Genomic DNA, 11,502 nt, shown 5'->3' with positions numbered 1-11,502 from the left:
TTGTTGCAGAGGCGAATGCCTGGAACGTTTCTCCAGTGGCCAGAAAACTTAACGTGGCTGCCAGCCTACGTCGGCAGGTAAACACGAGTCACGCCCTGGAAGCGTTTCCTATTGCGAAAGTTTGTCTCAAGTAGATGTACCGGGTGGTTATAATTAAATGCAGCCACTCACGGAGATCCAGTGTGGGCTGTAATTATCGTACGGCAGCGGAAACTTGGTACATGTGCTAACAGGTTAATGTGGAGGTAACTTATGCTGGAAAAAATTGGTTCCGATTTTGGTCACAAAGTGCAGATCTGGTGGCAGTGTGCACTGCTTTTATGACGGTGTCGCATGCAGGCTGTCGTTTGACAAGTGTTAAGGTGAGCGAGAAGAGAGGCGTGTGCTGCTGGTGACCGGCAGCAGCTACAGAGGCCATCGTCGACTGACCGCAGACGTAAACGGTCTAGAGAAGGGGGGGCGCGGTGAAGAGGCCGGCGTCCAGTCCTGGTGGAAGCTGCTGGCTGGGTCGCTAGTGCCGTACCCGTACAAGATCCTGAAACTTCATAATCCGCACGAGCGTTGGCAATTGTATCTTCTTTTTCGGACACGGAACGAGGTCGATATGTCGCCGGACAACAGTCTGTGGGGTGACGCCGCACGCTTTGCACAGCGGGCTGCGGTGCGATGTTGGGATGCTGTGGAACGGTGTGCTGTGCACCGAGACCCACTGCACTGTGGACTCGGGCCACGTGGACCGTGACGTCTGCGCGTTATCGGCATCTGCTCTCCAGCACGTGGCTGCTGCTGCGTGTGGCTGCTGCTGCGTGCAAACACTGTTTTCGTGCAAGCTGGGATAACACTTCATTAGTGAAAGGTCTGCTTAATGGAACCTTCGTCTAGAGATGGAAGGTTTTCCAGATGAGCGGCCCTCAAGATGAACTGATCAGAATCTGTGTGACTTTAGGTAGGCTTCGAGGAAATAGGAAAGAACTCCTTTACCAGGGACACATCCGGGCCCTACCTGATGTGAAGGCCAGTATAAAGAGACACGTTGCTCAGAATCCACCGGAAATTCTGCGAGAGACTGTCGATAACGTCGTTTTACGCATGTACCATCTCGTCGACGTCTCCGGTGATCGTACCGAAGAAACTGTCTAAGCGGCGCTTAATATTTGAATCGACACTACGCCTTTCTCAGTTGTTTCACCTTTTCTGCCCGTTCCTAATCCATTAGACGCGGAAACATTTCTATACGTCTTCCTTGTGTTCACACCTTCAACTGCTGGCCAAACTATGAAATAATTTTTTTGGAGCGTAAATTGGTTCCGCTTTAATGCATCAGCATACCTCTCAGTTTCCGTGCCGTACGATAATTATAGCCCACACTGGACCTCTACAAGCAGCTACACTTTAATAATTATAACGGTACTTATCTCTCCGTTTTATAGATTGCTTCCTATTTGTACCTTACCGGTAAATACTGCTCTTATCTCCTTCGATGACACGAGCAACTTCGAAAAAAAAAAAAAAAACATTTCCGTTCAAACCAAATTACGAAACGAATTTCTGTTGTTGAAATCTGTGTGGTGAAGTACGTTAGCTGAGAGTGACGCTAGCCAGTGCAACATCGAGAACGTGTGGTGTGTACTGTGCGGGTGGGAAGCGTCGTCAGACAGCATACTTTAAGTAGTCAGTCTGAAACCGACAGCTGGAGAGCGCTGGGCTCGCAAATCGTGACGAGGAGCAGGTCGTGTTCCGTGAGCAGTCGGCAGGTCGTTCGAGAGCGACCGGCAGCCACGGCGGACAAACTTGTGACGGCGGCCTAACTGTGATATATTGCACAAGTACAGAGGAAGAATTAAAGTAGAAAGGACTCGTTACGATACTGTCAGTGGAAATAGAGGGTGTTGCAGTTCCCCGTTTCTGTACGCGACACGTAAACAAGAACGAGAGCACCTGAGGACCAGGTGGAAGCGGTGAGGCACGGCGCATGCGCAGGCAGCCGGCGGGGCGCTCGCCTCGCTTATCGAGCAGCCGGGCTCCCCTCCACTCGTCGCCCCCCCCCCCCCCCCCCCAACCCCCATCGCTCAGCCCGGCTCTCCAACACCGCCTTCCGCCAGTCGCCACGCAGCGCGTCGCCGTGGTCGCTCGGCTCGGCATTGGCGGACGTGACGCGGCGCCGCGACGTTACGGGACGGGACGCGGCGCGGTGTGCGGTCGCGGGTGCTGTGCGCGCGCGCGCGTGTGTGTGGGTGTGTTTAAGTGTGAGTGTGTGGCGGCATGGAGACGGGCCCCGGCTGATCGCAGCCGACTGTGCAGTGCTGAGCGTGTGGTGTGTGTAGCGAACCGCTGCTTCCATTTTGTCGTTGTGCACCGCCAGGGGAAAAGAAACAGCCGAGTGTGGATACGTACTTCGAGGAGCGGACACCGGCCGGCGCTGCTATGCGGAGAATAAGCGGTAAGTGGCTGCCGGTGTGTGCGGTCTGTGGCGCGGGATGGCAGCAAAGGCCGTTCCGGTGGGTGCTTCGACGCGGGGCAGTGAAGGCGGCGACGCGTGCTGCTGGTACACGTTTGACTTACTGGCGTTGTACCGAGCACTTGTCGTTAGTTGCCAAACAGATCCTCCTGTGACAACTTAACTGTAGCGTTCGTTGTTGGTAACCCATCACTCCACCACCTCGGCTTGCTGCTCGCAATTGGGCACACGGACCCATCTGATGCTCTTACGAGTGTCAGAAGAGCCTGACTGGATCGTTGATGCCTTTTGTCCAAAATTTCGTCGAGCAAAGTCGTTCAGATACGTCTAGAGAGAGGAAAACGTCGGCCATTGTTATATCTGTGGCATGTTTCGTGGAGGTTCGCATTGCTGACTGTGGTATTGACGTGTCAAATCTGGACAATTGCACCAGATACGGACAGCGGGTGGCTGTTAGCACAAGCCGTTTTGACAGAGAAACGTAAAAAGAACTATATTCCGAATACCTGAACGTGCACTGTAAATAAACAATTGCTGGTTACGTAATTATATTAATATCCAAAACAACTTAAAGATTTGCAGAAAAAAAGAAAAGGATTCCCTGTTTTCGTAGCGGTACGGGCGCACTGCTTTAAAGACGGTTGGCAGCCATTCCTGCTGAGTGACAGCCGCGAAGCATTGCGCAATTGAAACAGGTGAGGAATAGACAGGCTCCCGCGACAAAGGCGGCGGACCAGGTAGAAGAGAAACGGGCGCGAGGTGGGTCTGCGCGTAGGTCGCCGGCAGCGGCAGTGGGCAGGGCCGCTTCCGAAGCACAGCAGCTGGCGGACGCATGCGACTACAACTAGAGCTGCAGCTGCGTGCACGAGGGCCGGCCGCAGCTGCGCCGCGCCGCTCGCTTCGTCGTCTTGCAACACCCCCAGACAGGCCTTTGATCGAAAGCCTTCGGGTCAAACTTTCGGAGACGTCCTAGAGAATGCTTAACAAGAGGAAAGCACAGATGGAACGAACTCGCAGGCACCTCGCTAGCAGTCTTCTTCGCTTCGTTAAAATAGTTTCCGTGGGAAGAGAAAAATCAGCACAGGTCGTTAATTGCCAATACGCAGCAGCTGCGCGATATTCGAAACTTCATCTGTTTCGAGACGTTTCGTCGGTGTCAAGTCCGTAACGGTAATTCACCTTGAAATTAATGCTCCTCCGTGAGTTAAAATCACACAAAGACGATTATGAAAGCAGGGCTTACATTTTAGTTTGTTTTTAAGTTTACTCCGGATTACCTTAAGATACTATAAACGAGTTAATACAGTCCCTACAACAGTATAACACTTGTAATTAATAAGATTATGCAGCAACGTTTAGAAGAAAAATTATGCATTTCTCGCGAGATCTTGTTCCATAAATTTAGAAAGCGGTTATACCGGAAGACTATACGAGGCGATTCTATTGCCGCAGCAGTCAGTGTCGCGGAAAGGAATAACGTACAGGAGTCGCCGTATTAGGGCTGTGACTGGCATCGGGATGAATCGAGTAAAGCAGCTAAGCTCGGACAGCCACGAGGTATGTACGCACTGCCGCGCACAGTGCAGCCGCTTGCGCAGTACAGACGCGTGTACAGTAGCTGTAGGAAAGCGACGTGCTGGGTTTGGAGGCTGCTGTCAGCACGGTGTTTTGTATCGTGCTGTTGCGTCAGTGCGTGCGTGTGTTACGGCAACAGGCTGGTGTGACACGTACGGTGTGGAACCGTATTCTACCAGAGGGTAGGGCGTGACCGCAGAAATGCGTACAGACGTGTCACTGCTCATTTCAGTTAGTGTGTGTCACAAGAAATACAGTCTGTAGAACCTAAGAAAAGATCGTGCTAAATTTTATAAAATGTTATACTTTTCACACTGTTTAACAACACGGTGTACAGCCTTACAGCCTGTGTTACTGCCGTGTCCTTCGCTGTAGTTGTAGGCCCTCCGTGTCGGCCGGCATGCATTTTGTGGACGGGTTCCAGTTTAAGCCGCTGACTGAGTGTTCAGTATTCACTCCAGATACTCATGTAAGGCGGGCAGGACGTCAAACTGGCCGATTCGGAGCAAGAGAGGCATCACAGGACATTTTAATTTCCACTGTCTATATTTTCACAAATAAATTCACAAAACTGTGGCAGCGTGACCAGGAAGAATTTAGCATGCACACTCATACCAGTGTAAGTTCAAAAACATAACAAAATAATTTTTTTTGTATGTGAAATTTCATCATTTTTTTAACTTACTATTGCCTGCATTTGTTGCTATAGGTACGCTTTTCTTCATAACTGATAGATTCTTAGATGAATTTTCACACAAAATGCTTAATGCAAAACTCTAGAATTTTCCAAACCTATTAAAAAGTGTGGTAAAATTGACATAATTAACTATAAAACATGAAGTTTAAAGTGTAACAGCTAATTCATTTTTTCATAAATTAAATACTCTGCAGTTTCATACAGCTGTAAGTATGGTTTGTATGCTGTGCAAAATTCACCGAAGAATCTGTCTTACTTATGAAGAAAAGTGTACCTATAGCAACAAATGCAGCCAATAGTAAGTGAAAAAAGACGAAATGCCACGTGTAACAAACATTGTTTTGTTATGTTTCTGAACTTGCACTGCTATCAGTGCTCATCCTGAATGCTTCCTGGTCACGCTGACACGTTTGTGAAAGTACAGGCAGTGGCAGTTGTAATGTCCTGTGGTGCCTCTCGTGCTCTGGTCTGCCCGTTTGACGACCTGCCCCCCCCCCCCCCCCCCCCTCAACTAAACTGACTGTGGAAATGCCAATTTCCACCCTTTGTCTATAAGGCTACTCGAGACAGTCCAGCCACACTGACGTAAAGGAGTAGTATCATGAGTGGGGTTGATTCACTGCCCCCTTCCTTTTCACTGGTCCAGGCGAGTTTCTTCTGCCGCTTGCGCATTTCCTGGGCATCTTTCAAAAAGCTTGTCCTCGACCGTAGTTGTGGTTGTGCTTGCTGTGTGGAGCAGTCCTCGCTAGGAGGTGACGCGTGTGGTGGGTGTAAGGAAAGCACTCACAGTCGTGTGAGCGTCGCGTCGCTCCTTTTCACGGACTGACAACGGTGAACCGCAGAGAAGAACGGCGCGTGGCTGGGGAGTGCTCCACACGAGGAATCGACGACAGTAGCAGTGATCTGCTGCTCGTCCGAACCCACTGTCCCACGTTCGACAGTCACCAAGGGGAAGAGCATGTCACTGCTGCTCTGTAGCCACGTTCATAACAGCGTCTGTATTCTCTACCATGCCACGCTTTCTTCCCCGACAAAAGTTTCACTGTGTGTTTGATTTCTACAAGTGACTTTGCTAGTTTTTACCTGCTGTTTTAAATAGATATATTGTCGTTTATTTTTGGAGGATGTGGGTGTCGCAATATTCAGTCTCGATACGACAACTGTGTGTTTGCTAATCCTTGCATCTGTTTTCAAGTGAGCTTTCCAACGTCTTCCTGGTGGCGGCAAAGATCAGACGTCGGATGTGAGGGGTGCGGAGGGCTATCGTTATCTTTTTCCTTTCACCGGGGACCCACACACTACTGAATGATAGGTCGAACATTACTTTAGTGTGGTACGGCAGCTGTTGCTGAGCTGTTAAGAACCCGGTGCAACGTACGTCATCAGATTCAGACCCTTACCTGTTGCGAAGTGCCCGCATCTCGTGGTCGTGCGGTAGCGTTCTCGCTTCCCGCACCCGGGGTTCCCGGGTTCGATTCCCCGCGGGGTCAGGGATTTTCTCTGCCTCGTGATGGCTGGCTGTTGTGTGCTGTCCTTAGGTTAGTTAGGTTTAGGTAGTTGTAAGTTCTAGGGGACTGATGACCACAGCAGTAAGTCCCATAGTGCTCAGAGCCATCTGAACCATTTGTTGCCCAAGTACGGGACCCGCGGCGCACGGCAGCCGGGTACAACACGGCCGCTCTGCAGGCGGTTGCAGGAAGCTGCTGCGGCCCAGATCCTAACAGCCACTGTACTGCTCTGTGTGCAAACGACCACGCTATCCTCACAGTCTCCTTTCGTGTCGGTTCGTGGCTACTGTGCAGCGTTCTTCCGATGTTCGCCATTAATCATGTAATCGGTCGCTATCGGATTATTTCCCCTCGTCTCTTCGATTCATCCTGCTACCAGTCACTGCACCGAGTGCAGATTTTGTGTCCAGTATTTCTAAATTCCCTTACGGTCCTCTGGCGATGCCCCTTTCCTGAAGGCAACACCGTCTACAGCAGGAGTACCTGTAATCCGCGGGCCTCGCCCGCTGCGTTCGCCTGCGCTCCCTGGCGCCGCAGCCGGCGCCCCCGTGCTTTCTAAACGATTCACGGCGAAGCGAGGCGCTCTTCCCAGGTCGGCGGTCAGTGCTGAAAGATCACTCCAACCAGTGTTTTGTAACACGCATTTCCTTAACGTTGCTGCAAATTTTGTCGGCCTAGTGTTTGGTTTTCATAAAACTAATTTTCTGGGTTTTTTTGTAGAGGAAACGATGAATAGTTTTTTACTTATTTGTCTTGTTCCTTTTTAGACTCCGTTGTAAAATAATGAAATGTAGTTTCTGGTTTTGTCAAAATTAATTACTGACACAAGGTTAGACCGAAATTGTTCTTTCGGGCTTTATTTTTGCTGCTCTCTTTGATTTCGCCAATAGACGAATGTAGGTAGAAGCAGAATCACGAAAACGACCAACTAGCCTGCTGTCGTAGCAGCAGGGACGGGATTTGTGAACGCCGGCGCGACTCGGCGTTTCTCGCGAAACTGTAGCGCCTCTCGCAATCTTAGCAAGTAAATAACACGAGGAACACGTAAGGAACGCAGAGTATGATCTGAAATCTTAGCTTCATTCATTGTAATAAAGTGTAAGCATTACTTGTCCACGATGAAACTAAATCTCCTCGACGAGTTTCGTGATCAAATGAGAATAGATTAGGAAAACCACATATCGCTTTGGGTTGTAGGACGAGCTGAGTTTCCGGACCTTATAATTGGTGCGTGATTCGAAAGAGCTGTCGCCTCCGCCTGTGTAATGTGGACTGAAACACTGAGTCGTCGTGCTGGACGGCAGCGGCCCCCTCCTCTCTTGCTCTTGTCCACGTGTTGCGCGCCTCACATTTCACATTTCTGGGAAATGCATATGCGTTGCAAGTTTCTTCTTGACAATTGTCACTTTTCTCGATCTTTTAGTTTGAGACCCATTACTTCCTGAAGACCGCGTTCAATCTCAGTGAGCCTGCTGGGGTGGCCGAGTGGTTCTAGGCGCTACAGTCTGGAACTGTGCGATCGCTACGGTCGCAGGTTCGAATCCTGCCTCGGGCACGTATGTGTGTGATGTCCTTAGGTTACTTAGGTTTAAGTAGTTCTAAGTTCTAGGCGACTGATGACCTCAGCAGTTCCATAGTGATTTGAACCAATATCACAAGGGAACTTCCCCATTGCACCCCCCTCAGATTTAGTTATAAGTTGGCACAGTGGATAGGCCTTGAAAAACTCAAGACAGATCAATCGAGAAAACAGGAAGAAGTTGTGTGGAACTATGAAGAAGCAAAAATAAGCAAAATATGGAAACTGAGTAGTCCAGGCGAACATATGCAACATGAAGGACATTCTGAGTCCAGGAGCGCCGTTGTCCCGTTGTTAGCGTGAGCAGCTGGTTCAAGTCTTGCTTCGAACGTAATATTTTATTTTTTATTTTCAGGCAATTATCAATGTTCAGGCACTCAGACATATTTAACTTCGCTCTCCAAAATTCCAGGACATGTTCAGATTTTCTTGGACATATGCAGGATTTGACGGTCTACACACGGAAAAATTCGAAAACGTTAAAAACATATGTTTTGATAGAGCACAGGGAAAAATGTGCGACTGTGAAACTGTTGGATTCATTTGTTGCAGTTTATGTGACAAACTCTTATGTTTTCATCACTTTCTTGGGAGTAATTCTCACATCCACAAGAAAACCTAAATCGGGCAATGTTTAATCTTTTTACCCATTCGCCAACTGTACAAGTTAGGTGGGTCGATAACATATTGCTGTCATGTGACGCACATGCCCTCACCAGTGTCGTATAGAATATATCAGACGTGTTTTGCTGTGGAGGAATCGGTTGACCTATGACCTTGCGATCAAATGTTTTCGGTTCCCATTGGAGAGGCACGTCCTTTCGTCTACTAATCGCACGGTTTTGCGGTGCGGTCGCAAAACACAGACACTAAACTTATTACAGTGAATAGAGACGTCAATGAACGAATGTACAGATCATAACTTTAAAAAAAAGTAAACTTTTCACTCCAGGGAGGACTTGAACCGAGGACCTCTCGTTCCGCAGCCGCTCACGCTAACTACGGGACCACGGCGCTCCTTAGTCCACACTCTCCTTGACCTTGCCTATCTTCCGCATGGACTACTCAGTTTGTATATTTTGCTTATTTTTTGATAGTTCCACACAACATCTTCCTGTTTTCTCGATTGATCTGTCTTCAGTTTTTCAAGGCCTATCCACTGTGCCAACTTATAACTAAATCTGAGGGGGGTGCAATGGGGAGGTTCCCTTGTCAGTGAACCAGGAACGCAAACAGGCAAAAATCCTTTCGGTCTTGTTACCCATAGAAAGTAATATTCCTTTCGTGCATCGTGTCTGCCGCCTTACCTACATTCAAGTGCAGTTAATCGTTGTGCCACCTCGTGAACTCACGTTTTCTCATAGTGCGTCTAACGTACCAGTTAACGTCTCTCTTTTCTCGGCTTTTCACTTCTCGCTCAGAACTCCTGTGTATATATAACAATAAGAAGAAGAAAGGGTACATAAATAAAGAAATTAATAGAAATCAATTATTTTCAATTAATGCCCAAATTTTGGATTTTTATCCTTTGTTTCCGTTGAGTCCGTTTTAAGGTAACTTACTTTCATGTAGTCAAGATCTATACACTCCTGTTAGGTGCATCTCCTTCTTCCGAAGCCGCAAAACTTACGACTGACCGTGTAGGCAGTGTAATTTCCATTTTTACCGGACTTGTTCCTAACTTGCAGGCAGTAGCAAGTGTCATGACCTTTTCGTGGTGCGTGGAAGAAAATAAAAAGGCCTCATATTTTTGCACTGAGGGACATTATTATTCAGATACCGTGAAACCTACTACACGCATCTCATATCTAAACACGACCTCTCTTCACTAGAACTCAAGACATAAGGTGACAAAACATTGACTGAGGCCTCATCTTTTGTGGGGGCTTACAGCGGTTATCATCGGCTCCTCCTACGTACCAACACACTTCCTCACTGCTCGCCAGGTGTTTTCTTGTGTACAGCGACCCTAATCGAAAGATTGCACTAGTGCCTCTCAGATTCGTATCTGTTCGTCGTGTTATTAAATAAATTTAAAAAAAAATCTTATGACGAAGCATTTATTTGATTTGGTTAATTTGATATGAAGAAGTAGAGGAAAAATAGACGGAGTACTCTCCCAGTATGGGAACAGCAGACAGTAATGAAATGCCATCCGCGTTGTCACGCACTGGCGATAAGTGTGAAGGCTTTAGCTGGTGCGAGATTATTTCGTGCACTTAGAATGGTACCAGTATATTTCTGTCTGGAGACAGACATAACTACGATCGAATTGTCGACCGAGAGAAATGACGCAGTTGTCGGGAGGCTGGAAACGGCCGTCCAGATACCTTTCCCGTCACCCTCGTCCCGTGGTTTCCGTGTAGTAGCTTAAGGCGACACGGCGACGATCTCAGCGTCGACGGGACCTTCCCCCTTCCTCTGGAGCCTCAGTCATCGATAAAATTGTGGCTCCGATCCGTGTGTGAAATTGTGGCGATAATTGTCGCTAAGAAACAAAAAAGGAAAGTGAGTTCTCTGGCGAAGAGTGCAGGCGAATCGTAATTTTGAAAGTGTGTGATAGCTGGAGTGGCCGGCGGCAGCCGCTGCTGGCAGTCGTGCGCTGCTGCCGACACGACACGCCCGTTCCAGCTGGGCCTGCGGCCAGTGCAGCTGCAGGCAGAACACAGCCAGCCGCCGTCCGGGCCGCCGCACGCAATACGACACGCGTACCGCGTCTTTCGGGAGCCGGGTCCCTGCCGTCGAGTCCGAAAATCCACAATGTCATTTGGGTTTTGTGTACACAGCGCCGTATAACGTTAAACATATATCTGGTGGTGCGACTGGATTTGTGGTACCACATACAGAGCAAGTAGTAGCTGATAATTAGAGTGCGTAACAAAATTAAAGGATCACCCCGTAATTTTCTGCCATTGCGACGCGCGACCTGGAAATCTGGCTCGACCTTCCCGTGTGACGCTGCACAAGCGTGCCGGCCTGCGACGTCATCGTCGGGCTGGATGACGGGTGTCCACACGTGCGGAGAGAAGGCCGCAGCTCAGCTGTAAGGTGGCTTAACGATCAACACTGGCACCCAATGTCGTGCCACCGTGCACCTGTCAGGTGACGAAAGGGCGTCGCAGCCGCTCGCACACGCCTTTCGCTACTTGTTTTGAGGTCTCTGCTGAGGAGATCACCGGCGTTTAAATGACGTATTGCACTTACGACTGGGCGAGGAAAACATTCGACACACCCCGCCGTTCAGAACCGACGCGAAAAAACCTCGGAAAGTGGCAAAAGAGGCCGAACGAAACCACCCCTTTCCCTGGGGCATCGATTCCCGCACATTGTCGGTCGGAACCGATAGATCGCCGTGCGATGCGCGACAGAAATGTGGCACCCTAGGACGTTACGACCCGTCTCTAACGATATTATGCGGCTGCATACCTTTCGAACGTAATGGCACGCCTTTCGGCTGCAGCGCGACTTCAATTTCTGCTCTGGAGAACTGGTTGGAGCTACAAGGTACAGTCGAAAACATTCGACGAAATTTGAACGTACGCTTTTTCGACTCTCCTCTTTTCCACCCTCCTGTGGCGTGATCACGCGGGAGTGCAGCATTAACGGGTGCGCGAAGTGAAATGGGCAACTCTCCCTCTGACCGCAGTTAGGGAACACACTCGGTGTCACCGACACATGTTTTTAT

At 49.2% G+C, this 11,502-nt stretch overlaps 1 protein-coding gene across 2 annotated transcripts in view; it reads left to right on the top strand.

The window, feature by feature from the left end:
- Nucleotides 1-2,098: 2,098 nt before the first annotated feature.
- LOC126336277 (caskin-2) overlaps nt 2,099-11,502 on the top strand; it is a 942,083-nt gene continuing 932,679 nt past the window's right edge. Inside the window, exon 1 of one of the 2 annotated variants that reach the window (XM_049999790.1) lies at nt 2,099-2,440. In XM_049999790.1, the coding sequence (XP_049855747.1) occupies nt 2,425-2,440 (16 nt within the window). In that variant the 5' untranslated portion in view covers nt 2,099-2,424. The remainder of the gene's footprint in view (nt 2,441-11,502) is intronic. The other variant, XM_049999789.1, reaches the window with a different exon arrangement.

The sequence above is a fragment of the Schistocerca gregaria genome, chromosome 2 (assembly GCF_023897955.1).
Source record: "Schistocerca gregaria isolate iqSchGreg1 chromosome 2, iqSchGreg1.2, whole genome shotgun sequence".
In the NCBI taxonomy this organism is placed as follows: Eukaryota; Metazoa; Arthropoda; class Insecta; order Orthoptera; family Acrididae; genus Schistocerca; species Schistocerca gregaria.
This window is presented reverse-complemented; position numbering and strand designations above follow the sequence as displayed.